Source organism: Xenopus laevis, chromosome 5S (assembly GCF_017654675.1).
Source record: "Xenopus laevis strain J_2021 chromosome 5S, Xenopus_laevis_v10.1, whole genome shotgun sequence".
In the NCBI taxonomy this organism is placed as follows: domain Eukaryota; kingdom Metazoa; phylum Chordata; class Amphibia; order Anura; family Pipidae; genus Xenopus; species Xenopus laevis.
The window spans coordinates 58,049,013-58,076,641 of NC_054380.1; the positions used below are offsets into that span (position 1 = coordinate 58,049,013).

The window sequence follows — 27,629 nt, forward strand, 5'->3', positions numbered from 1 at the left end:
ATAAGCAAATGACAGTACATGTACATAGGATTATTATTGCCCTTACTTGACACATACAACATACTTTTGACCCTGGGTCCTTACAGTTTCAAGGGGCTAGAAATGGTAACCAATTCTTAAAAAAGAGATGGTGGCAAGTATTTTACAGAAAGAACAGTATTGGATTTTTAAATATAGAGATAAAAGTATAGTAGAATGAGGCTATTGAATTAACACCACTCTTAAAGAAAATGATTTACCATAGTCTTTTTTAAAAAAATTTATGTATTAAGGTTTTTAATATAATATATATATTTATATATAAATATAATTGATTGGGTTTTAGCTAGATAATAATTATTAAATGATGCGCTGGATAAGTAGCAGGGTGTGGTGCAGCAACTCCCAACCATGAAATCCTGCTGAAAGTTTCGGGTGTGCTGTTTGTAGCCCAATGTATATTTTAGAGCTACTAGGCTTTGGTTTTTCCCTTCCTTATCTCAAGCCTCTTATCATTTCAGACAGAAAATAAACAAATGAGAATTTTCTGGCCAAACCCACCCCATGCACACACTGTCAGGCTTATCTCATTCACTCCTATGGTACACTCATGCCATTAGCATAAAGTTTATGGCACAAGGGCACACTTCATGGGCACATAACACTAAGAATAATGGGGATAGCAATTTGGAATGCTGACCTAAACTACCTTATTTTCATAAATTTATAACAGTTTGGTTAATTTCCTTGGCAGTAAATTACAAATTAAAGGCTTCGCGGTGAGCCCTAAGAACTTTTTAAAGGACTCAAAGAAAAGAGGAGAGTGTGAAAGAAACAGGCATCCTATAGCCTACGAAAGAAGAGGCCTAACAGTAGGTGCTGCAGGCTTCTATATTCAAGACTGGTCAATGCATACATGCAAGTGTATCTGGGTGTTCACAAACGCAAGTTTACTTATCTTTAGTTTGTACCTGGTTAATTTATTATTATTAATGGAGGAAATCAAAAGCCTTGCTTGTGTTTAGCTCCACAGGAATCAATGCTTCTACCCTTGCACTGCCATCTTTGCAAACATTAAAAAATGCAGTGCAACTTGATATAAACTAGGCAATGTGAAGGCAACAGTTTGTGCAAGGTTCATGAGCTAGTACATTATAGCAACCATTATTAAAGTGTGTAGAGACATTTTTTCCAGTTAAGCAGGAGGGGTTGTGATGTAAAGTCTTACTGAATTGTTGAAAAATAATTAAGATTAACTTATGCCAAAATACTTATTTACTTAATCATACAGCAATAAAATAGTTCTCAAAGATATTTCTGAGCACCAAACACCTTTTCTTTTGAAACAAAGAACGGCAGTTCAGTGTTATCTGCAGATAAATAAATGTAGACGGCTAAGTTTAGAACCACTTATGTTCAAGTGGTCATATTATCTGTCCATTACCACAAACACTGCTTATTTTAATGCTCCTATTTGAAGAGCACTTCACTTGATATATGTTTTTGAGTTTCCAGTCAAAGCTGGATTTTGGCCTCCAAAAGTCTTGTCTAGGGCCCAGTTAGCTCTAGTGGGGGAAGTCACACAGAATAAGCTTCCAGTGGTAACAGAGATGGTGAAAAAATAGGTTCTTTAGCTGACCGGAGACATGCAGATTTTACCCTTGTATCTGATGAATGATTGGACTTCACAATCTTCCGAGCTGCCACTAACCACTAATTCAGATAAATAAAGTAGTAAAAGAACAAATCAGACGATGTTCTGGCTGTGACAGCAACCGTACGAAAGTTAAATCTGACAAATAGTATTGACAGTCACCCATTGATAGCATCACATATGGCCAGCTTTACTCTTACTCTACTGTACTTGCTTGTGGGGGAGCCACTACAGTAGCATAAGAACAATGGGGTACCAAAACATCTTTCCTAAGGCCCCAGTTAAAACATATATATCTTTGATTTATATGGTATTGTACTAATATATTTAGATTATACAGTAATGGCAAAAGTTAATTCAGTGTCAAGTCAACGTCTAAGCATCTAAGCATGTACCAATGCTCAAGTATCAGAAACCCAATGGTTTGCAGCAATATGAATATTAAAAACTCAATGCAACATGGAACAGCCAATAAGGTATAAAAACCCTTACATATACTAGCAAGATACTTAACATTTTTGTCCTGGGACCCATATTTTTGGAATGAGTCTGGAAGTTATTTTTAATACTGCCATCTTTGAGGTGCCAACCAAAAGATTCAGAACCCCTGCTCTACTGCCCTGCCATAGTAACTTAAAATGCTATTTTACATCCACTATATCCTATATTACTATATCTTATAGTTTGAAATAGCAAAGCCTAATATTGTCAGAATGTTCGAAATGTCTATAACAAATTGCTCCTATTATCTAAAAACATAACCTGCCCAACAACAGATAAAACTCCTATGTATATTTGTAAGAAATAAAAAAAAAAAAAATTACAGCTATGATTACTGAATGCACCATATAATCTTCCATTTAAGTGTAACATTTCAGAAAAGTCACACAAATGAATTCAGCCTGACAATAATAAACAATGGATGGAAGAAATTGTTTTAGAAAACAACTGTGTAGTAGCAGCCATTTCCTATTGTATTTTGTAAAGATTTGCACAATACAATTACAAAAGGCTTCTGGCTTTGTTTATGCTGCATGACAGCGAGTGAATTGTGATCAGCATGTAAGGCAAGATAAACCAGTTTTTACAATGACCATGACCTTGGCGGAGTGTAAAATCTTTTATCTCTCTCGAGTTTGTCTTTGCTTCGTCTGTCACTCACAGCATGTCACAAAGCACTGTTAATCTCTCCCCTTTCCTGGAAGATTTTATTAGAAAAGTGGTAGATACCGCACATATATTGCTACCTCTGCAACACTTGGAACTTTTAAAGGGGAAGAATTACAAAACATACCAATTAAGAAAACAATGCATTAAAGGGGAATTGAGATAAAGATCAATATACCATAAAATATTGCATAATAAATAAATCTGCTCTTTAAAATACAGTGGGATCACCTGACTTTATTAATTAGTGGTGAGCACAGCTTTCCCTTGTTTATTATATACAGGAGCAGTGGCCAGCTTCCTGTTGTAGCTCCCACCCTTTCCAGCTAAAGTCAGGTGATCCCACTGGTGGCCAATAAAAGGGCAACCAAGTTTAGGAGTTTTACTTTGAAAGCATAATGAATAATGTATAATGAAGCTATAGAATTCTTAATGAATCAGATGCAAGTTGAGTGTAGGAACTGGCAACACAGGGGATGACTTTGACGTAGTTGGCTAACTTAAATATATTGCAATATATGGACAAACAATCCCTGTTTTGTTTAAAGATTAAGATTTTAGTAGCTTAAGGCACAAAATGTTTCAATGTCCTTAATATATTGATAATGGGTTGAGTGCAGAGGACCTCTTATGACATCCATATTAATTTTGTGGTCACTAACTTATTCCACCACGCTTATTGTTTTTACAAATTAATTGAGAGAGAGATATCTATCTATCTATCTATCTATCTATCTATCTATCTATCTATCTATCTATCTATCTATACATGTATATATATATATATATATATATATATATATATATATACAGACACACATTTATTTATGTTTTACACTCTATTTGAGATGTGGGATACTTCATTTGGAATCACTGACACTCATGTTGAAAGCCTCAGACTAACAAAATATAGGATTGCTTTTCTAAGGCTGTGAATGAATTTGTCACAGTAACGTATCAGCGTTTTTTTTTTCACCCTTAAACTGGTCATACAATGAGTGATCAGGTACCATAGCAAATTAGGCCATCGTATCTACTACTGTACTCCAATGTTTATGAAGCATATTTGACAGCCTTTAATCTAATCCCATTGCATTCAAATTAATCTCTCCAGCAGGGAGGCAGTTCGGGGAGATTAGTCGCTCGAAGAAGAGGTGATTTGTCACCAGTCGACTAAATCTTCTCATCTGTCTCTGCCCTTAAAGTAAAGGAAAATAACCCCCTTTTTGACATTCAGACATAGACTCTCGTGGATTACTTTTAGGGGCAGATTTATTAAGGTTCAAATGGTAAATTTTAATTCTCAAATTTTTTGTGTGTCAAAACTCACAAATTCGAATTTAAAAGCATGTTAATTTGAATGTGAGATTTATCACACCACGACCATGGAAACAGTTCTAACTCGAATATTAGCCACCTAAAACCTGCTAAGTTAATTTACAAGTCAATGGCAGAAGTCCATTGAACTATTTGAATATGTTAATTACCTTCCTGACATTCAAGGTTTTTTTTGGAGGAAAACTCGATTCGAATTTGATGGGTCGGGCTATCCGATATTTTTTCATTAATAACCTCTCATTCGAGTTGTGAGTACATTTTTTGAATTTATTAGAGTAAAAAAAAAAATTCACATAAATTCGACCTTTGATAAATAACCTCTTAATATTTAGACTCAGATATGTCTGTGTTAAAAAAACTTAATTTGCAGTTTCAGTAACCTGGTTGCTAGGGTTCAAATCTATAAAAAAGAAATGATGATGGTCAACTGAAAAGTTGCATAGAAGTGGCCATTCTATAACATCCCCAGCAAGAAACATTTTGTTCACAGTTTATAGTGGCTGGCTTTTTTGTCCCCTTTTTTGCGGAAGGAAAAGAATGGCCAGTGAAATAATGATTAGAAAAAAGTCAAAAAATAATAATGATGCAAACTTCAATAATCTGGGTTCACCTTAAAGGACAGGTAAAGCCTACATTTTCCAACCATGTATATAATTTGTGCATATCTTCTCCACCCAAGTCACATCAGTGGTACTGCATATACGCCCTCCATTCGCCAGCGCCATAACATTTTCCTAAAAAAAAATAGCAGCTTTCAGCCGGCGGCCATTTTCCCTCTGACACATCATCAGTAACATTGACATCTGCATACAGGACATGTATGCTGTAAAGTTCATGCAATGAAGAATGCAGGGTTACACAAGCACAACATACTTTGATAAAAAGTTCTGCTTTGGGTTGAGCACTGTAGGTGGTTAGGAGAAAAAGAAAGGATCAGACAGCTACAGCAGAGTTTCTATGGGAACCAGCACTGCTATCTCTTCATTGGCTGTTAGACTGGACAGTGTGTTTAGTAAGTCAACAGCCAAAGTAAATTCCTGAGGGAGGGGCAGAGTGGGTTAGAGGAGGAGAAGGATTTCTAAGTGATTAAGGGGATGCTGCAACCTTAAAGTTGTCCTTTTAACAACCAGAGTGTCAGTTATCTAAGGATTTCAAAGAGGTTGTTCACTGATTACATTTTTGTGTAGGGGGTTTACATGTCCTTTAACCTCCATATTACACAAATACAAGCCAGATGACAAAATGAACAAAATGTAATCAAAGTTCCTGAGAGTAATGAATATGTATAGCAAGCAACCGATAATCTGTCAGAATTTTGAAACCACTCTAAAATTACTAAAATGCAGAATGGAAGCACAAATAAAACGAAGTCGGAAAATAACCTCCTCCAAAACTAAATTTAATATTTGGCAAATTTCTGCTTCTATTTTCAGGACAGTCATTTGTCAGAATATAAATCACTGTAAAACCTGCAAATGTTTCTTGTGCAATTTCCTAAAAGGTTTTCATGTGTTTCAAATCATATGTGATACATACAGAGAACTGGCTGATATATAAAGCATAAAGAGAGTTATACATTAAAAATAGTAATAATGGTACTTTTCATGTCAACATAAAGGCCACTATCAAATATTAGTCTAGCAGTTTTAAGTATGTGAAATTAAGATAATCATAAGGCCCAATTCTTCTAAATTACAGATTAATTGGCTGAGGGGGCTATTTGTTGTTGCATGCACACTAAAAACCGCGGAAACCTGAAATTGTTTCATGTGTTACTGACTTAAAGGGCAACGATGGCTTCATACTTAAATTGTCCCTATAGATTGGTCTAACTAAAATATTAAAAGATGAGTAAATAGTTTCCATCATTTTTCCATTTGTGGCCACCTTTTCTGGAAACAATACTTCCTATATTTAATCGACCCTATTTTAACTATTAAAGTCAGCATACAGCATCCCTTTTAACATACAGGTTGATGGTAAGTGGCATGTAGGTGGCAGCCCTAGATGTGATCGGGGATTGGCCATCTAAAAAAGACCATAAATGGAACACTCAATAGCAGGGATAATAGTCAAGGTTTTTACATAGCCTTTAAATATACATGCCATAAAACTATGTATCACCACTGCCTTGTACGAAGCACAAATCTGAACACTGTAAAGTTTAAAAGTATAGTGGTCCTTTAACTCAAGGTTTAGGAAAAGTAAAACTTTTAAAAATAAAGGTTTGCCGTTTAACAAAGGGTTATAGCACTTCATTTGGTATCAGAAAGGAACATCATGGATGTGAAATGCCAAGAATATATCATCAGAAAAGAAATGTATTTACACAATGATCTTGTAGCATATTGATGGCTAAATGTACAGAAGCAGGCCGTGTGTTCTTTTACCAGGAATATTTCAGAAGCAGACCAAAGAATTTCCTTTAAAGGACATGTAAAACTCCAGTCATGCCCAGTCTTCCATGCTAAAAATGCAGTAAGCCCCACAGAACTAAATTATATTCCCCATTATGCAGAAATGTCTTTCTAGCTTAGGCACACTCAAATAGAGGAATCCTGTCCCAGTATATTTCTGTGACCCAGGGTACAGACTTGGAATCTCCACTGTGCAAAAATGAACTTTAGTCATTTCTGTAGTTGCATACCCCTGGTGCTGAACCTGTGTGCCTTCTATGGTATGTTCTTGTGCTGCACCATATACCCAGTACTGTGTCTGGGTTCCATGCTGCCCTTGGCAATGGACCTCCAAACACCAATCTTCCTTACTGATCAGTACATACACAGTCTATTTTTAATCAATACAATCCCCCAAAGCCAACCCACTACCCTCAATGCTGCCACCCTAGGCACAGGCCCTTGGTTGCACATATAGAATATATGACCCTGCATAGATTACATCATAGCATAGCCTGTATGCTGTAATATAATGTAGCCTGCCTTAAAAAGACCTGCACGGACACAATAGATTAGTGTTGTTCTCTATTGTGCACACCTCTATTGTTCACATCCCTGCCTGTCATATGCTCCCTGTGTATACCATACACTTCCTGTCCTATGATCCCTGTGTGTGCCATACTCTGCCTGCCCTATGCTCCCTGTGTCTGCCATTCTCTGCCTGCCCTATGCTCCCTGTGTGTGCCATACTCTGCCTGCCCTGTGGGACGAGGAATTTGGAAATTGTTGTTAGGTGGCCTCTAAGGTGTTTAATTATGTGCTGAGGGTGCTGTGTTATCCACAGTGGAGAAGGAGGTACCGTATATACCCGAGTATAAGCCGAGTTTTTCAGCATCCAAAATGTGCTGAAAAAGTCTACCTCGGCTTATACTCGGGTCAGCGGTACCCGACCCGAGAAGCTGAGATTTCAGTCACTTTTAATCATTCCTATACCAACAGTACACTTGGGGAGAGACTGCAATATCCCACAATGCCCTCTGTTGGTTATATGAAAGAATAACAGTGCGCCCTCTGTTGGTTATATGAAAGAATAACAGTGACTGCAATATCACACACCGCCATCTGTTGGTTATATGAAAGAATAACAGTGACTGCAATATCACACAGCGCCATCTGTTGGTTGTACGAAAGAATAACAGTGCGCCCTCTGTTGGTTATATTAAAGAATAACAGTGACTGCAATATCACACAGCACCCTCTGTTGGTTATATGAAAGAATAACAGTGCGCCCTCTGTTGGTTATATGAAAGAATAACAGTGACTGCAATATCACACAGCACCCTCTGTTGGTTATATTAAAGAATAACAGTGACTGCAATATCAAACAGCGCCATCTGTTGGTTATATGGAAGAATAACAGTGACTGCAATATCACACAGCGCCCTCTGTTGGTTATACGAAAGATTAACAGTGATGGCAATATCAAACAGCACCCTCTGCACATGGTAGTGGGACAGTGGGACAATGCACACAGTAATCCGTTTGGCAATTCTCTGTCACCATCAACTTTGCAAAGAAGTCCGGTTGATCACTGGGGGGGTCGCTTTGGCAGAATGTGCGCTGCTCGGAGACAGGGCTGTAGTTGTGTCTAGGCTTATACTAGAGTCAATCAGTTTTCCCAGTTTTCGTAGGTAAAATGAGGTACCTCGGCTTGGCTTATACTCGAGTATATACGGTATATGGATTTAAAGGTCTGTTTTAATATGACATAAAGGTTTCACATATGAGTGATGTGATAAACCAGCAGTGAGCACCAACTATTTGGTTTTTTGCTGTGCTACCACCATTAATGTGGACATGGTCTTGTGGTAATATGGGTGTGGTTTAAAGTGGGTGTGGCTTAAAACAGGGAGTGGTCAACCACCATTAATGTGGACATGGTCTTGTGGTAATATGGGTGTGGTTTAAAGTGGGTATGGCTTAAAAAAGGGAGTGGTCAACACTGGTTTTCATTATCAGCCCAGAAAAATTCCTCATTACCACAAAGGTTGGACAGCACTGCAATCTTTCAGCTGCACTCCTACTTCATACCCTTGCATCATATAACAACTGTCAACTAACACACTTGTTTAACAGGCAATGGTTTCCAAAAACCAGCACATATTTGGTCCCTTGTACCACTTTCTTTAAAAGGATAGTCTCATGGAAATCTGTATTATATGAGTCAGACTAGGAAAAAAAATAGGTTTTACTGCTTAAAGGTTATAGAGTCAGTCACTTGCTCTACTGCTAGGGGTTTACATATACAATGAAGAACTCTTGCCTCAAAGAGACATTGTAGCTGTTCATTGTACTTGTCCAGAAATGCTCTAAAATATAGAGCAACAACAGCCTGACATGCATTTTGCACTTGTATGTAGAATAGGCCTTCTATAAATAAATGATTCAGGTTGCAGGTCTACCGATAACAGCCTCACAAGACTTTACTTTGTATGCATGCCTCTATATAGCTTTGCACCAAATAAAGAAATGCAAAGAGATACAAAATGTTTTGCACACTGATCAGTTACGATGCGTAAAGCTGGCCATAGACGCAAAGATCCGATCGTACGAATCCTCGATTCGTATGATTTTTGGACCGTGTGTGGAGAGTCCCGACATTTTTCGTCCCACGGAGATCGGCCGTTTGGTCGATTTTCAGTTGGAGACTGTCACCAGCTTTGTCGGACATAACTTTTGTACAATTGCTGTCAGGGGCAGAACATCGGCTGATCTGTTCTTTTACTACTTCATTTGATCGGAATGGTAAGTTTGCATCTATGGCCAGCTTAAGATGCTTAACTTTATATAAAAACCTCTGTAAGGTTCAAATAAACACAAGGTAAACCAGATAATTTTTTTAAGAGATTCTATGAAGAAGATCACACTGAGAAATGAAGATAAGTTCCTTTCACACATCTATCAATGTCACTCTTTATCTGACCTTGCAATGAAGCTATCCATCTGCTAAAGCTCTCATTCGTAACACACTCAATTAGGTGCAGACAGATGGATCTCAAAATATTTACAGAGTCCACCGACCCAACCCTGGACCTGATCAGAGAAACCAACCAGTACAAAGCGATAAGTGTATGAGCCAATGGAATACTGTATATGCAAACTGCTCAGTGTGCATGCATTCCAGATTTAGCAAAGACAACAAACTTGCCCACCGCATTAGGATGCTGGCAAGCTGGGTTATAGGTTATTCTTATTGAAGCAGAAAGGTAAAATTCAGACATTGCACAAAACCTATAACTATGTAAAATGGAAAAAAGTTCATGCTACCTCTACCTCCACCAAAAACAGGCTGCATCCATATGCGGTCAACTTTTTTAGTGGCAAATTTCATGGGAGCAAGTCCGTATCACTTTAACAAGTGATGTAGAGTAGTTGTGTGGGTCAACAAACGAAAAATTAGCTTTTTCTCAACAGACCAATGCACTGGAATTCCTTGTATACCGACCATGTCTGAGATCACCTATGGGAGTGGCACGAGTACATAAATTAAATGTGGCATTTGACCAGGGTAGATTGTCACAGAGGGCTGGGGAGGAGAAGCAGTGAAGATGACCCTCACATTTAGCAATTTGCCCTCTACAGCTTCCCAGTGCAAGAGTATTGAGGACTCCAAAATTGCACCTCTTTGGGCTCATGCACTTGCCAACTGCAACAAGGGACAATTTTCCCTGCAGTCTGTGCTCTACACCTTGAATCCAATTAAAAAGCAAAGGCAAGGCGCAGAGTGTAGCCCTCTATTTAATGCCTGCTATAGATAGGTGGAAAAGAGAGAGCTCTGTCTCCTATGAATATATTACATTATTTGGCATTTTATTGCCATTTTCTTTGCACTTTATTCAATCCCATACACTTTCTAAATCATCCAAACAGCGTCCGTATAAGTTAAACTGTAAAAAGAGCGGGGGGAAAAAAATTATCACCTGAAAATGCAACTGTGGATTTTATTAATGCAAGCAAATTATACAAAGCATGAATTAGAGTTAGAGTTAAATCATACAAATTGCAAAGCAGTGTATCACAGGATACCAGCTGTACCCAAGAGTGAAAAGGGCATTTATACAGGAACATGGACCATTACAAAAACATTAATCCATTGTTACTCTGTTCCTTCCTACTAACTGTAGCAAGTTTTTAAGGACAGGCCCATAATCACGTTTGCAGTATGTAAAGGTTTGCTAGAGATGTTATTTAATGCCAAATGTTTCTATCTGCTATATACAGTGGTGTGAAAAACTATTTGCCCCCTTCCTGATTTCTTATTCTTTTGCATGTTTGTCACACTTAAATGTTTCTGCTCATCAAAAACCGTTAACTTATTAGTGAAAGATAGAAACACAAATTACTGCACACAAGCTCTGAATTGAATGTTAGACATCCATCCAGCAACTATGTAGCAAGCCAGCCAGTTCAGGTTATGATCGCAACAGTATATTAAAACTTAACTTTTAATAGTAACTATGCTTAGTAAAAACCAAATAGTCTCAAACCGACATAAACACACGCAGCATGTTCCAATCACAGCTGTGCAGGACAATGTCCTTAAAAATAACACATATTAAAAACTGAATGTGTAGGCGGATTAGGTAGGCTAGTGGTAACCAAATGTTTAAATGCACTTCACTGTTCACACAGCGTTAATGCCAGTAGCGCTCTTAAATGTATTCCACACCTTCCAATGAGCCACCTTTGAGCCCCCCACCATTCCCTCCCAATGCTATAGTTTCTGCCTAGCTACGTTGGGAAGCGTGGGAACTAGCCTCACCACCTTCCACCTACACCACCCAACGCGTTTCACTGCTTGGCAGCTTCGTCAGGGGCATAAGTGTCGGACCCGCTCCTTTCCATCCTTTAAATAGTCTCTGTCTGAAAAACTCACACTAGTTGCGCAACGTCACTTCCTGTTTAGGGCGGAAGTGCCCATACTATTGCTTCACCTAATAGGGAATCATTGATGCTTTGCCAGTAATTTATCATCGCTGATACTCACTATGTCAGTAAAAATTTGCAGTATGTTGGGTCCCAATATACGTCACTAACATTTAGGGGACATTATAGTCTTTGGGTAAGTGAAGTATGGCGCTTAGTTATACGATACACAAGTCGCCAACTTCAAAAAAGTTGGCGACTTGTGTATCGTATAACTAAGTTATAGTTATGCGATACACAAGTCGCCAACTTCAAAAAAGTTGGCGACTTGTGTATCGTATAACTAAGTTATAGTTATGCGATACACAAGTCGCCAACTTCAAAAAAGTTGGCGACTTGTGTATCGTATAACTAAGCGCCATACTTCACTTACCCAAAGACTGGCATTAACGCTGTGTGAACAGTGAAGTGCATTTAAACATTTGGTTACCACTAGCCTACCTAATCCGCCTACACATTCAGTTTTTAATATGTGTTATTTTTAAGGACATTGTCCTGCACAGCTGTGATTGGAACATGCTGCGTGTGTTTATGTGGGTTTGAGCCTATTTGGTTTTTACTAAGCATAGTTACTATTAAAGGTTAAGTTTTAATATACTGTTGTGATCATAACCTGAACTGGCTGGCTTGCTACATAGTTGCTGCAGTAATTTGTGTTTCTAGGTATATGTTTCGTTGTTACCAGCTTGCAGGCTACAGGTCGTTTAACTTCCCTATTAACCCCGATTAATGTGTGTATTAGTGAAAGATAACATAATTGAACACAAAATGCAGTTTTTAAATGAAGGTTTACGTTATTAAGGGAGAAAAAAAAACTCCAAATCTACATGGGCCTGTGTGAAAAAGTGATTGCCCCCCTTGTTAAAAAATAACAACTGTGGTTTATCACACCTGAGTTCAATTTCAAAGGTTATAAAGCCATTTCTAAAGCTTTGGGACTCCAGCGAACCACAGTGAGAGCCATTATCCACAAATGGCAAAAACATGGAACAGTGGTGAACCTTTCCAGGAGTGGCCGGCCGACCAAAATTACCCCAAGAGCGCAGAGACAACTCATCCGAGAGGCCACAAAAGACCCCAGGACAACATCTAAAGAACTGCAGGCCTCACTTGCCTCAATTAAGGTCAGTGTTCACGACTCCACCATAAGAAAGAGACTGGGCAAAAACGGCCTGCATGGCAGATTTCCAAAGCGCAAACCACTTTTAAGCAAAAAGAACATTAAGGCTCGTCTCAATTTTGCTAAAAAACGTCTCAATGACTGAAAATACCTTGTGGACCGACGAGACAAAAGTTGAACTTTTTGGAAGGTGCGCGTCCCGTTACATCTGGCGTAAAAGTAACACAGCATTTCAGAAAAAGAACATCATACCAACAGTAAAATATGGTGGTGGTAGTGTGATGGTCTGGGGTTGTTTTGCTGCTTCAGGACCTGGAAGACTTGCTGTGATAGATGGAACCATGAATTCTACTGTCTACCAAAAAATCCTGAAGGAGAATGTCCGGCCATCTGTTCGTCAACTCAAGCTGAAGCGATCTTGGGTGCTGCAGCAGGACAATGACCCAAAACACACCAGCAAATCCACCTCTGAATGGCTGAAGAAAAACAAAGTGAAGACTTTGGAGTGGCCTAGTCAAAGTCCTGACCTGAATCCTATTGAGATGTTGTGGCATGACCTTAAAAAGGCGGTTCATGCTAGAAAACCCTCAAATAAAGCTGAATTACAACAATTCTGCAAAGATGAGTGGGCCAAAATTCCTCCAGAGCGCTGTAAAAGACTCGTTGCAAGTTATCGCAAACGCTTGATTGCAGTTATTGCTGCTAAGGGTGGCCCAACCAGTTATTAGGTTCAGGGGGCAATTACTTTTTCACACAGGTTTGGATTTCTTTTCTCCCTAAATAATAAAAACCCTCATTTAAAAACTGCATTTTGTGTTTATTTGTGTTTACTTGTGTTATCTTTGACTAATAGTTAAATGTGTTTGATGATCAGAAACATTTTGTGTGACAAACATGCAAAAGAATAAGAAATCAGGAAGGGGCAAATAGTTTTTCACACCACTGTACCTTCTACACTATCCATATACCTCTGAAATTCTTAAGGACTAATGGTCCCAACTATGCCTGAAACTGCAGTCTCCTCATTTTCTGTTTAATGTACTAGCATTAATGAATTTTCCTTTTTAGGGAAGGTATGAAAAGCAGCTTTGAGCTGACATTATATTAGGACTAGGATTCATGGTCACATCTGCACAGAGCTATTCTACCAAACATGCAGACTTTCAAGAAGAAATTTAATGAAATTGTAACAGAGCATTAGAGACACCCAAAGGGGTATTTTCACCATATTCAAATGTATGTATCCCATTCAAATTGTCATCATATTCAATTATATTTTTTAAATTGCTTTAACTATACTTGTTTCTCTTATCTTCAATGACACTACTTATATAATCAAAGTTTTTTGTATTCCTCAAAGAAAATATTTCTTTGTCGCTCTTACAGAGAGCATGCAGGAACTACATAACCCACAATGCATTGCACCGTAATGTTCCTTTCCTTGAAATCACATGTCAAGGGAATTGTGGGGTTTGGAGGATGCAGTCTAAGGAAAGCTGGCTGTTGATATAAAGTAACAGTAGTCAGCCAGTTCAGCAAAAGTCAGATCAGCAGAAGATCATGGGGCTAGGCTTTGGGAACTGTCAGAAACCATTAAAAATCATGAAAAGTCTGCATATTTTTTAATTGATGTATAATGCAAAGTTGCTTGAAATTATGTTTACTTTTTTTTACAAAGCTTAAAGGGGTGGTTCACCTTCAAACAACTAGTCGTTTTCAGAAAGATCACCAGAAATAATGACTTTTTCCAATGACTTTCTATTTTTCTATGTGTGATGGTTTTTCTAATATTGAAGTGTAAAGTGTCATTTCTCTCCTTCTGAAGCAGCTCTGGGAGGTGGGGGGTCGCCAATTCTGTAAACTGTTCTAAATTTATACATTTAGTTGATACATTTCTTATCTTTGTCCCTGCTGAGCAGAATCTCTGGGTTTCATTACAGGCAGCTGTTAGAATTGATACAATTGTTGCTAATAGTCCAGAGCTGCTGCTGAGAAATGTATCAACTCAATGTTGCAAAATTGTAACAGTTTAGAGTCTGCACCTGAATTACTGAGCTGTCAGAATCAAACTCCAGAGACACAAACATTCACCTTTAAACTTAGATTTTGGAAAAAACTTAAAAAATAAATAATGGAAAGTAACTGAAAAAAGTCTTTATTTCTGGGGAACAATCTAAAAACAACTGATTTGAAAAAAGTGATTGGAAGGTGAACAACCCCTTTAAGTTATGTTTTTGTGAAGTCCCCTTTAAGATTGTGTTTTCATGCTTTGAGGGGAACAAAGGCAGAAAACTGGGCATGCGAATATACGGTAGAACACTTTCTGATAGTCTGAATAATTGCGGGGAGGGGGGGGAGCCAAAAATTTTCACGTAAAAGCTACATTTTTTTTAAAAAAAAGTCAATAGGAATTGACTTTAGGGTTGCCACCTGGTTGGTATTTCATCAGCCTAGATGGTAAATTTAGGATTTTTTTTTGTCCCCCCCCACAATCCCTGCTCCCAAGTTGCCCCTGTCCACTTCTTTACCTCCCTCCCCAACCCATCAAATTTCTTTGATGCCCCTTTTGCATCATAACCCTGCCACTCACATCACAACTCCACCCCTCCCCTATGCCCTTGTCAGTATTTTGTCCTAAATAATGACAACACTATAGCTCAAGCAACTTTTTTCCATTTATATTTTTCTGTGTATTTAGTTGAGGTTTTCAGCCCCATTCAAAATGGCTGGAATAATGCCATTTTAAAAAAAGGCAGATCACTCCCTGGAGCAATTTCCACCACATACCATGGTTTCTGTAATGTAAATCCAGATCACTCAGAAATCAAATAACAGACACAAGCAGTCTATCTTTGTGGGTAAAACTCGAGACCAACAGTGAAACACTGCCAAGTAGGGGCCAATTTTGGAGGATTAAATTAAACAGAAGTACCTGTGCTTTTTTAAAATGGTTGTTGCCAAGAAATACCTTATATTTTTCCTGCCACAATTTAAGCTTTTTCATAAATACATGTACCTGCAACGTCAGGATTTTATAAGAAGAAATAACTGCCCTATTGTGTGTAGCAGAACATAATCAGAAGTCAGTAACAAAAACAAGACTTCACATACACAGAAAACAGTAAATGTGCAACTATACTAGTGGTCCCAAATAATATGAACATGTTTAATCTCCAGCTAGTATTATTTTAATTCTGAAAAGTTCTTTAGAGCAAGTGATAATGTAAACAATAGTTTATTTGCATTCTTAGAAGTCGTTATAAAAGAAAAAGCCCATTAGTTTATGGGAAAAGCACTACCAGGAACATAACAATAACTATGGTTTATCAGTTCAATCTTAATCTAAAGGACTTTTTGTTTAATTCTAAGGAAGGAAACCACAGCGAATCTTAACAACAAACTGCAAAATTCTTTCCAAATATCAGGAGCCCTGCCTCTCAATGCAAGTTTTCTTCCAACCACCCCTCACGCTCTCATTTCCACACCTCCTCAATTGTTGCAATAAACTGAGCGACAGCCCCCAGCCCTGCCACAGAGCTCAAGGCAAGCTGCTGAACACTTCCCACACCAAAACTCCTATTACTAATAACAAACTTTCAATAAGGTAAGGCATCTGCACTGTGAGACTGAATCACATTGCTTTTTAACTATTAAGCTTTGCATGACGGCATGTGAATGTAAGCAGTTTTATCCTGATACATTTATCTCAGTCTGCAATCAAAATGTGTCATCTAATTTATATCTAAATTATAGGGTAAAATTTTAAGGAACTAAAATAAAATATTTGTAAGCTTAAGCTAATAAAAGCTTTTACAAAAACAGAAAAAGGATGGTATTTTTTTTTTTTACCAGTTTTTAATATTTGGGATTGTTTGCGAAGCTAGCCATCAACCATATTATATTTAGCTGAATGACGTGCAGACAACTATGTCCCAAGAGGGATGTACAAATCTGTTTTAATGGATAATTGCCAGCATTCTTGGGGGTTCTGGGAAACGTAGCTTACAACAGCTGGATGCGCTCTCTGATATCAATAGAATAGTATATAATTAGTGATGAGTGAAATTTTTCTCTGTGTTTCGCCATGAAAATTATGCCCATAGACTAATGGGTGAAAAAAATTGTCACACATCAAAATTCAATACAAATTTTCGTTGTTTCGTACATTTTTGGCAAAGCGAAACAGCTCAGATTCACCCATCACTGTATATAATGTAAAGAATATATATTATAACAAAATAAATGTATGTAATACACTTGTCAAGTTTGTTTTAAGGCAAGAATAGGTAAGACTACAAAAACTAAAAAGTAGAAAATCAGGAGATTTATATAAAGATATAAAAAAAACGATCACTATAAGTTGGGGGGGGAGGCAGCATATCATGGAGTGGAAGAAGACTTTACGTCAGTGAAGAACAGTTTGTATAAAAGTATACAGCTCTCTAAAACACAAACAGGAACCCACCAGTCCCCTATGTCTTATATGTATTATTTTAAGGACTGCCGAAAGCAAACAAACACTGGAAATAGTCATGTATTTCTAAGGCTGGGAAGCATCTCTATGATAGCATGGAGAGGTCAGGATGTTAATGAGAGAGGTTCTCAGAGGCATTTAGTCTGGAAACAAAGCCAAACGTATTGGAAGGAACTGTATTTGAGGCGTTAAAGCACAAATAAAAAAAGCAGGTGGAAATATTTTAGTAGCATGTTGGAAATTGGAAAGTGTGTCTGAATGCCATAACTTATATTTCAGTCTCATAAGGACAAAAGTGACCCACTTAGCAACTTTTTGGGGGCTCTCTAGCCCATTGTAATTGCTTGCTCTGCTTAGAATGCCAGGCAAGCAACTTTGAGAGTTAGCAGTTTAAAGACATAGTGAATGTGTACCCTCTGCACCCGTAAATAAGAATGACCTGTTTCAATCAATCTGACTTGTTTCAACTCTATTCACCAGCAGGCAGCACAGAATATTAAACACAAAAATAGCAGTTTTTGTAAAATATGATTTGCACACTCACTATTGTCACTTTTATGGCAGTGCAACATGTCCCCCGCATGCCTGGCAGGGTATCCTCCATTCATATATATGCTGTATGTAACTGGATGCTATGGGGATATTGCACAAGTTGTACGATTCCATAAGAGCATTTTCCTGTTACATAATTGATATTTTTTTGGATAAAGGAACAATAGGAGCAACAATACGAGCAGAACATTATCCAAATGTTGCTTTTGACAAGTAATGCCAAGTATTGGGCTATCTACAAACCTCCAGAAGTTGACTCAACTGTTAGCACCCACCACCCACAATCATGAAATACGTTTACTTTACAGGGGTGTGTTGTATGTGACATTCTTGGTCAAGCAGTAGTTAAACCCTAATAACATAATCCTCTTGTTTACCAGGAATAATTTCAAGAGTCAGGTGGAGTAAGGGAATATGGGCCATGGCTCAGAGAGTACAAGCTATCCCACACAACAAACGGCACAAATACTTTCATAATTTCTCCATTGGTGACTTTTTCCAAATCCAATATGATCTTTAGCATACCCAACAGGGTTTAGTAAACTAAGAAGGGACATTCTTACTTTAGCCTTGTTAAATTCCTTGGAACAGTTTCCACTTTTCTAAAAGAAATAACTTAAAAGGAAACAGACCCATAGAAGGAATTAAGCACCAATATAGTGTTTTCTGACAAGCTGAAGCACTCATCTGAGCCATTTTAGGGGGTTAACCCACCACCTGTGAGAGGCACCGCTCAATAATTTTGAAAGACACTAAATTATAAATTTACAAATTCAATGCAATACAAGGATCAAAATACGAAAAGATTTTGCAGTTACCTGAAAACAATGTTTAATGTGATTCAATGCTGCTTCACACAAGCAATTTGATTTCATTTCAATCGTGCAGCTTACATCCACTTCATCCTGTTGATTACTAGTATTCTTTATAGAAAATATACAGCAATCTCTTTAACAGACCAATTCAAGAAAAAGAAATAAGCAGCAATCTTTTGTCTCACTCACAGATTTTGATGTGTGTGCCCCTTAAAGGGGTGGTTCACTTTTAAGTTAACTTTTAGTATGTTGTAGAATGGCTAATTCTAAGCAACTTTTCAATTGGTCTTCATTGTTTATTTTTTTTATTATAGTTTTTAAATTATTCAACATCTTCTTTTGACTTCCACTTTTCAAATTTAAAAACAAATGCTCTGTAAGGTTACAAATGAATTGTTATTGCTACTTTACCTCTCATATTTATATACCAGTCTCTTATTAAAATCAATGTATGGTTGCTAGGATCATTTGTACCCTAGCAACCAGATAGCTGAAATTGGAAACTAGAGAGCTGCTGAATAAAAAGCTGAATAACTGAAAAACCACAAATAATAAAAAATGAATGGTATTGTTGCAGAATATCACTCTCTTCATCAAACTAAAAGTTAACTCAAATGTGAACAACCCCTTAAACAATAAAAAACCCTTTCTTGACATACTTCTCTGTATTTGTACAATAAGCCCAGGCCCTATCCCCATCAGCTGCACGATGGGTACACGTTGTGGTCACTGTAAACTGCATGAAAGGACATATTTGTGTTTATTCATGTGAATGGAATCAACAATGACCACGTTAACAAATACAATATCTCATCTAAAGATCCATATTCAGAAAAAAAATTACTTCTGCTGTCGATTGATTAAGAGAAATGCTGGAATGCATCCTTTGGCTTTACGTAGCAATAGCTTTTGAATGAATCAAAAGGATACATTCATACATAGCAAAAAAGGCCACAAAAGTATTTTTCCAAACCTATAACTCACCTGTACAATGTCCCTTTAAATATGACACTCGCCCATCTACTTTTGGTATCCTGCACACCATTGCTGTCCAGCTGGAGCTAGATGCAGTATTGATTTTTTTTTTTGCTCAATGGATATGTCTGTATAAGCTTTTAATATAATATGGCTAATAATATGGCATCAAAGTAAAAAGACAACTGCTTGGCACGCACTCCACAGGACTCCAGGTAGCGGTAAAAACTTATTTCTTTATTGCACAAACATATATCTTGCATTTCTTCTCTAAAAGTATAATAATATGGCATGTAGAATAACTAGACTACTAATTGTTTTGAAGCTGGGCATTACATTTGTGTAATAGCCAGCTCTAATTTTGTTTTTATTGTGTGTGGTGTTTGAATTGTTTAGGTTCGGTTCTACACTGGTTCAGCCAGAAGCTCTGGAGACATAACAGTGCTTTCTTAATAATCATTATACAAATTACTCGTTGCAGCTTAAAATAACTCTGTTTAGAATTTTTCCCTGGTATAGCAAAATGCAATTTGATATTAAGATAATTTGCAGGATCTGCAGTTGGTTTTCATTGTTTTTGCATTATTTAGCTTTTTATTCAGCAGCTCTCCATTTTGCAATTTCAGCAAAATGGTTGCTAGGATCCAAATTACCCAAGCAACTGTGCATTGATTTGAATAAGAGACTGGAATATAAATAGGGGAGAGCCCGAATAGAAAGTGGAGTAATAACCAGTAGCAATAACTTTACAATTGTAGCCTTACAGAGAATTTGGTTTTTAGATGGGCTCAGTGACACCATTTGAAAGAGAGTCAGAAGAAGGTAAATAATTAGAAAACTCTAAAAGACAAAAAATGAAGGCCAACTGAAATGTTGTCTACAATTAGCTATTTTATAAAAAAATGTTGCTTTAAGAGTAGGTTTACAGCAACATTTTTGTTGCTTTAAGCCTACACTTAAAATGCTGTTCCTTTAAAACGTCCACCGTACAAGGAACAGCTCTTGGTACTGCTTCTGATGCAGGAGGATACAGGACACATTAGCAGCATAAAAGGGGCCACATACATTGGGGCTGCTTGCAAGAATTATCATCTTAATTTTTGTTCATTTTCACTGTACAGTCAACCACATAATTTCCATTTATCATTATGGTGTCAAGCAGCCTGCTAATATATAGCGCAGACCACTGCATACCTATAAACACAGCGTTATATACCTCTGGTTTGTATCTCTCCATACTATTAACGTTAAAACCCCAGTCACCACTGGAATGCAGCGCAGTGCAGACCAACTCAGTTTTCTTAACCTAATATGGAATGTAAAATCAAGCACCAGTATCTCACAAAAAGACAAATTTAAAACCAAATATTACCATTAATCAAAAAATAAAATGTAGAAAAATAAATACATAAGAGTACAAAAATAACACCGCAGAGAAACAGATGGGGCTGTTGCTAAATACAGTGATACCTCAATTTTATATAGCCTGATTTTAAGTTTCCCCTCATTTTGTTATGTCTCACCAATATAGAACGCTTAAGGCGTTCTATATTGGTGAGACATAACAAATTTGACATTTTCATGAATTTTTTTCTGGTCCCTTGAAAAATGGGGCTTCTAAGTACAACATTAATTACATGTACTGTATGTATTACTGCATTCACTTTCATATGGCATAACTGACAATTAATCAAAAGTGAGGTTCGAATGATATTCTGCTGAAAGCAAATATGATTGGTTACTCATTAAAAAATGTGTTCCTGTGTTTACAGGAATATGTCTATTGATCATTTAACTGGTTTCTTTAGTAACTAATCAGTTACAGACTATGAGAAACAGATCACAGGGAGGCTGCTGCATGTGAAATATACAACATAAACTTCCCCTGTTAGTATCCTTAGGGGCATTATACAAAGCTGCATGAACATTTCAGTTAGTGTAAACAAATGTTTTGAAAAATAAGGATTAAAACAATTTAAAAGCTGCAACCTTAAATAGCACATTTTATGGTACATGCAGTGACCATAAAGTGTGGGGTTTTTATGGAGCAGTGATACTTAGTAATTTGCATGATTTACTGGCACTTTGAGGTCCCTAACTCTCCACTCTCCTACTTACCCAGCTGCAAGTAAGGGAGAAGATTAAGGCCCTTTCTCTCCTCTGAACACGGACACCAATTTCTCTCTATCTGCACTGCACTCTAATCTGTCACCCGCACCTCTCTGCCCTGTTGAGTAGCCATGGAGAAGGTCCAGCACATAACCCGTTCTGCAATGAGGAGAGCCTCAAACATTGAGGTCAACCCACAGACCCGGCAAAACCTGCAGGAGCTTTTTATCAATTTCTCTCTGATTCTTATATGCCTGTTGGTCATCTGTATAATTGTCATGCTTCTCTGAAGATTCCTGCTGTGTACCAGAAAGACTATACATGTGCCTATTGGAAGGGATTGGTACTCTGGCCACGGTAAAGATGTGGCACTATTTTTAAGCTTGCACAATGGCTAGTCTCCCAATTGTGTATGCAGTGTACTATAGGATTATTTATATGTAAGTTTTATTTCTAATTGTAAATTGCATATAGCTGGGTGTTTATACATGGCTGGCATTGTATTAGACAGCTACAGTATATTTATACAGATAGCATTCAACAGCTCTTGCCATTATCAGATATCCTGGAAACATGCATATTCCTCTGTCTGTTACTTGTATGTTGTCTTCACAATGTTCATCATCATGGTGTGTGAACGTTAAAATAAAAGCATGATCGCACCACTGAATATTCATTTTCTAAGCACTGAGTTTGCAAACATTTCCACAGAATTCACATTAGACCTAGACTATATTTAATGCAGATATTTTAACAAAACACATCTGACAAATCACAGTCACTTAAATAAAAGCCACACCTAAAGGCAAGCTGTCTATTAGTTTTATTGTACATAAAAAACAACATACAAAGGTTTGGTTGTATTAGTCTTTAGCGTTAGTGGCAATGTCATCAATAAATCTTTCCTAAGAAGAAATCTCTTTTCAGTACACACAAAAAGCGTCTTATAATTTTCCCCCATCACAATAATATACTTCTCAAAACAACAGTAAAGCGATATACAGAAAAGACCCACCATTGTTTGATAAATAGACAAAAATAAGCACAGACAATTCAAGAAAAGGCACTCCCCTTTTGAAGACATCTGCTATATACACTCCTGTAAGTGCTTCATCCCATACTTTTGTTCAGTTGTTTTATACCACTGATTCCCAACCAGTGACCCATGAGCAACACGAGGCTCACCGCACCAACCCTTTTGGATGTTGCTCCCAGTGGCCTCAAAGCAGGTGCTTGTTTTTATATTCCTGCCCTAGAAGCAAGTTTTGGTTGCATAAAAATCAGGTGTACTGCCAAACAGAGCCTCCTGTAGACTGCCAGTCCACATAGGGGCTGCCAAAAGTCAATCACAGCCCTTACTTAGCACTTTTGCTTTAAAATTTTAATGTGGCTCACAGGTAACAAAGGTTGTGGATCCTCGTTTTATACTAACAAAATATCCACAAACTTTCTTCCTACAAAATGGGGAGATGGGGTTTTATGGCACAATTTGCAAAAAGCATAAATTAAAGGGCACCTGTTGGCTGATGACATTTTCCCCAACCAAAGGTGTTGACTAATAGAAGGGCGCATTTCGGCTGAGGGCAACAGAAGTTTTTTTTTTATTCCCCCCGCGCCAGCCCTAGGACACCGTGCACCGTGAGGGAGCTCCAGGTTCGAGTGGTCATGTTGGGGCACAATGAGTGAATAACACAACTCATTAAGCGCATGCTCTCTGCACAACATGGTCGCACACACCGGGAGCTCCCTCCCATTGCAAGTGTCCTAGCATTAGTGGGGCCATTTTTTTTTTCTACGGTTACCCCCAACCAGAGTGCAAGTTCTGTTAGCAAGCATCTTTGGTTGGGGATAATATTTAAGGCCACCGGGTGCCCTTTAATTAGGAAACTTTAGGCAAGTTTTAAATGCAAGCTCCTAAAGCTACAATGCCATTTATTTTGAGCCATGCACTGTGCACAAAAATATTAGTAGGACATGTTATTATTAAGTAGAATTTGTATTCTGGTCTATTTTAGCATTCATGTAAATAGGCCAATAATTTATTTAGTGTTGGAGTATTTGATGTCAGCATTAAACTATGTAAATCATCTAAAACTGGCACAGCTCAGTGACACCAATCCTAAGAAATCTAACAGAGACAAAGGTCTGTAACCACAACAAGCGTACCTTCCTGATGTCACTACAAAACTGCCTTAAACTATTCTCTGTGCATTACAATGGCATTCACTAAATTTTGCCTTATCTGTGCAGTCCCATTAGTCTGCTAAACTACTATGCAAGGGTCCTGCAAACTTTACAATAGCAAAATATTTAGAACAGGCACTGCAGCATAAAACATTACCATGCATTTCTATGAATTTTACAGTTGTGTTGACAGGACCATGGGGTCACATTTTAAACAACAGACACAAATTGGCAGTTGTTTATATTTGTAAATTGAGTTTTCTGGAGGTGGGTATATACAAAGCAGATTTAATCTGCTGATTTTGCAGTCTATCTGCGGCCCACCCAACTGATATCTGCCCAAAACTTGGCCAGATATCAAGCAGGCTTGATTGTCCTGGTGGATCAGGGACCACATTAGCTAGTTGATGTGGTCCTTGCTCTGACAGCTTGTATACCCGCCATTCTTATCCGATTAATTGGCCCTAGGACCAACGATCAATTTAAAACCCAATATTGTCCACCTTAGGTGGGTATATTGGGGAAAGATCCAGTCGCTTGGTGAGATCACCAAAAGAGCTGATCTTATAGTGTGAGGCCACCTTTGATTTCCATATTATTGTTTAGCTAAATTAGGCCAGTTGTGGAGGAGTTACTACCTGATGAGACAAACAGCCTTGGGGTGTACTGTCCAGGCTACAAATGCAAACAGCAAGTTCAGAGTTCCCCAATACATGCCTACTGTATGCCACAGAAGAAACACCACCTGCAGCTTTTACAGAAGTACAGCGATGGCCTGGTGGCAATGACATAAATCATTTTCATTAAAATTCTCCTGGTGTTTACAACACTGAGCATACCGTATAGGTCACATAGGGAGTCCACATAGGTCATCTAAATGGACTTCTATAACATTGGCTTTGTACTGGTTCCACAAACCCAATCTTCTGTCTAAAAGGATCAGACTGATAATATTTAACACTGCTGCGGAGTGGTCCTTAGTTAAATTCCAGCCAGGGCACTTTCTCCCCTTGCTTGTGTTGGTTTCCTCTGGGTAATCCACCCCTCACCATCCAAAAGAATACAGGCAGGTTAATTGGCTCCCGATAAAACAGACAATAGCTTGTGTGAACAAATGTGTGAATGTAACTGGAATGTTAAGACAGTTGGTTCCAGTGCCAGGGACTGATGTGAATATGTTGACACTATATAAAGATGATAAAGAAGAATTTAGTTGGCCTGAAAAGATTTGTACTTTTTCATGCCTTGTAGTTAGTTATAAATACTGTATTTATCTACAAATGTTCAGTCCAACTATATATGTTTCATTCCAATTATTAAAAAATTATTATAAATACTTTAAAATAAATAAAAACATAAACCAATACATATTGATTGTTTTTATATAAACTGTCTATGTGTTATAAAGAAAGAAATTACCCAACTCAATAAGGATATTAGCAGTTATATTGACCTTGTACTTCTCTAACTGTGTCTCTCCATGGAGATCTCCATTATCCTTATTACAAACAATAGGAGACATTTATCCTTTTAATATAAATAGAACAGGAATGCAGAACACATAGTAATCAAACAGTTCAAACAGCCTATACCTGTGTTACTGAGAGTGTGAGTTTTTGTCAGTTGTATGGTATTCCAGAGATTAGCACTACTAATCAGGTTCAATGTTTTCATTCAGTGTGGGGGTCCCCAACCTTTTTAGCCATGAGCCACATTCATATGTAAAAAAAGAGTTGGGGAGCAACACAGGCATGAAAAAGTCCATAGAGTGCCAAAAAAGGCTTTAATCAGCTATTTGGTAGCCCTGTGTGGGCTGGCAGCCTACAGGAGGTACCAAAAACTAACCTTTAAGCCAGGAACTAAAAAAATAAGCACCTGCTTTAAGACGACTGGGAGAAACAGCCAAGGGGTCGATGAGCAACATGTTTCTCAAGAGCCACTAGTTGGGGATCACTGGTCTAGGTTAAACTTTTTTTTCACTCTTGAAATTCACATTTTAAGCATTAAATCTATATCACTTATTAAAGCAAAGAAACGAAGAATATTACTAATGTACCGTATATACTCGTGTATAAGCCGACCCGCGTATAAGCCGAGGTACCTAATTTTACCTATGAAAACCAGAAAAACTTATTGACTCGCGTATAAGCCTAGACACAACTCAGAAAAGTCTCAGAAATATCAAACAGTCGGTTTAATGTTAAAAATCAAGCCATGATGCTTAAAACATTAATTCATCGTACAATGATAAAAAAAAAACCTCTGGTAGATGAAATAGATATATTAAGAAGACAGCTGCCTTACCGGTAAATTTGCTCCAGTGGGGTGGGGAAGAGCGAGAGTTGTAGTTGAGGAGGAGCCACAGGTTGCAGACATGAGGCATGGCCTCCCCATACAAATATATGGCCTCCCCATACAAATACATTGTTCCTACACCCAGGCACCTTCCCCCTCTCTTAATCCCACCTCGGGCCCTGGGGATTAACAGTACGAACACACTCACAGCTCCAGAGCCGAGCCGCGAGCACGGACACTGGGGAACCCGCACTCACTGCAACATGGCGAGGGAAACGACGACGACCCGACTTGTATCAGTGACACATATATACATTGCCCTCCACCCACAGTTAGTGCCCCACATATACAGCGCCCCCCACATGTAGTGTGGCAGTGACACATATATACAGCGCCCCCCACATGTAGTGTGCCAGTGACACAAGGAAGGAGGTGTATGTTCCACGGAGCATACAATCTATACACTTATACTGGGCACTGTAGCAAAACACAAGTTTTGCCAACCCCCGGCCACATTTTGGGTACAGGGGGAACCAATCACTCACTCACAGGGAAGTCCTGGAAGTCACATCCGACTCCGGCCCGTGGGCGGCTGCTCTCTTCCCGTGGTAGGTGACCAGAGAACGAGCCGAACACCCTGCGCTCCATGCCGGCCCGCTTTTCGGACAGTGTAAGCGGCCTACTTCACCGAATCCCTCACTTTCCGCTTCTTTTCCCGCGGCCTCTGCCCCTTGCTCGCCCTCCCCTCACAACCCGCTAGGCCCCGCTCCAACTCCGCGCGCTTCCGGGCTCTGACACAAAAGGCCTAGCGCGTATTCACTTCCTGCTCCTCCCCTCCCACTTATTGTTACCGGTATACCTCCCACAGACCGCGACGCCTCCTAGCGCTGTTCTCTCCTCGCTGCTCTTCCGGCTACGGTACTTCATGTGGGATTCATCAGCAGCTGACCCGCGTATAAGCCGAGGTAGGATTTTCAAGCACATTTTGGGTGCTGAAAATCTCGGCTTATACGCGAGTATATACGGTACTCTCTTTAACCACCCTGTATTTTACTTGTACAGTGTATAACTATAATTATTGTTTTGAAGCTACTACAAATTACTTGATCTATTGAACATCAACTAATTGGATTGATATTTGTTTGTGTCCAGTGTTAGTATATGGCCGCCAGTGGGTATAAAGGAAACTGAATTAGCAATTATTTACTTGTTTTACAACTTGCTTTATATAAACCTACACCCAAAACCTGGACCTTAAAACCTGCCTTGTAAATCCTAAACACAAACTGTAAAACCCATTCCTCTGAGGCAGCAGGTTTACTGCTATATCGGCTATCTTTTGCAAATACGGCAAATGGAATACAAAATATGAGCCACAAAACTGGTCTCTCCATTTAACAAATTACGGACATAAATCAGAGTATGGCGATTTTGTTTACATTTCAGTTAATAAGACCAGTCATTACAGCCTTATTAAGATTAGGCAGGATTCCGCTTTGTCATAATGATTGAGACAATGTGCCAGTTTAAAAGTTCCCTGCATAAAAATATTGTTTTACTGCCATGGTAACTGATTAAGGAAGCC

General features: G+C 38.3%; 2 protein-coding genes across 7 annotated transcripts in view; one reads left to right on the forward strand and one right to left on the reverse strand.

Moving 5' to 3' along the window:
- The window catches only part of LOC108717915 (centrosomal protein of 85 kDa-like), a 139,544-nt gene that overhangs the window by 44,279 nt on the left and 67,636 nt on the right, over positions 1-27,629 (reverse strand). The window lies entirely within an intron of this gene.
- pln.S (phospholamban S homeolog) lies at positions 16,137-22,227 on the forward strand. Its single transcript, XM_018265367.2, has 2 exons — positions 16,137-16,244; positions 21,579-22,227. The coding sequence occupies exon 2, from the start codon at positions 21,697-21,699 to the stop codon at positions 21,853-21,855; it is 159 nt and encodes a 52-aa protein (XP_018120856.1). The 5' UTR covers positions 16,137-16,244; positions 21,579-21,696; the 3' UTR covers positions 21,856-22,227.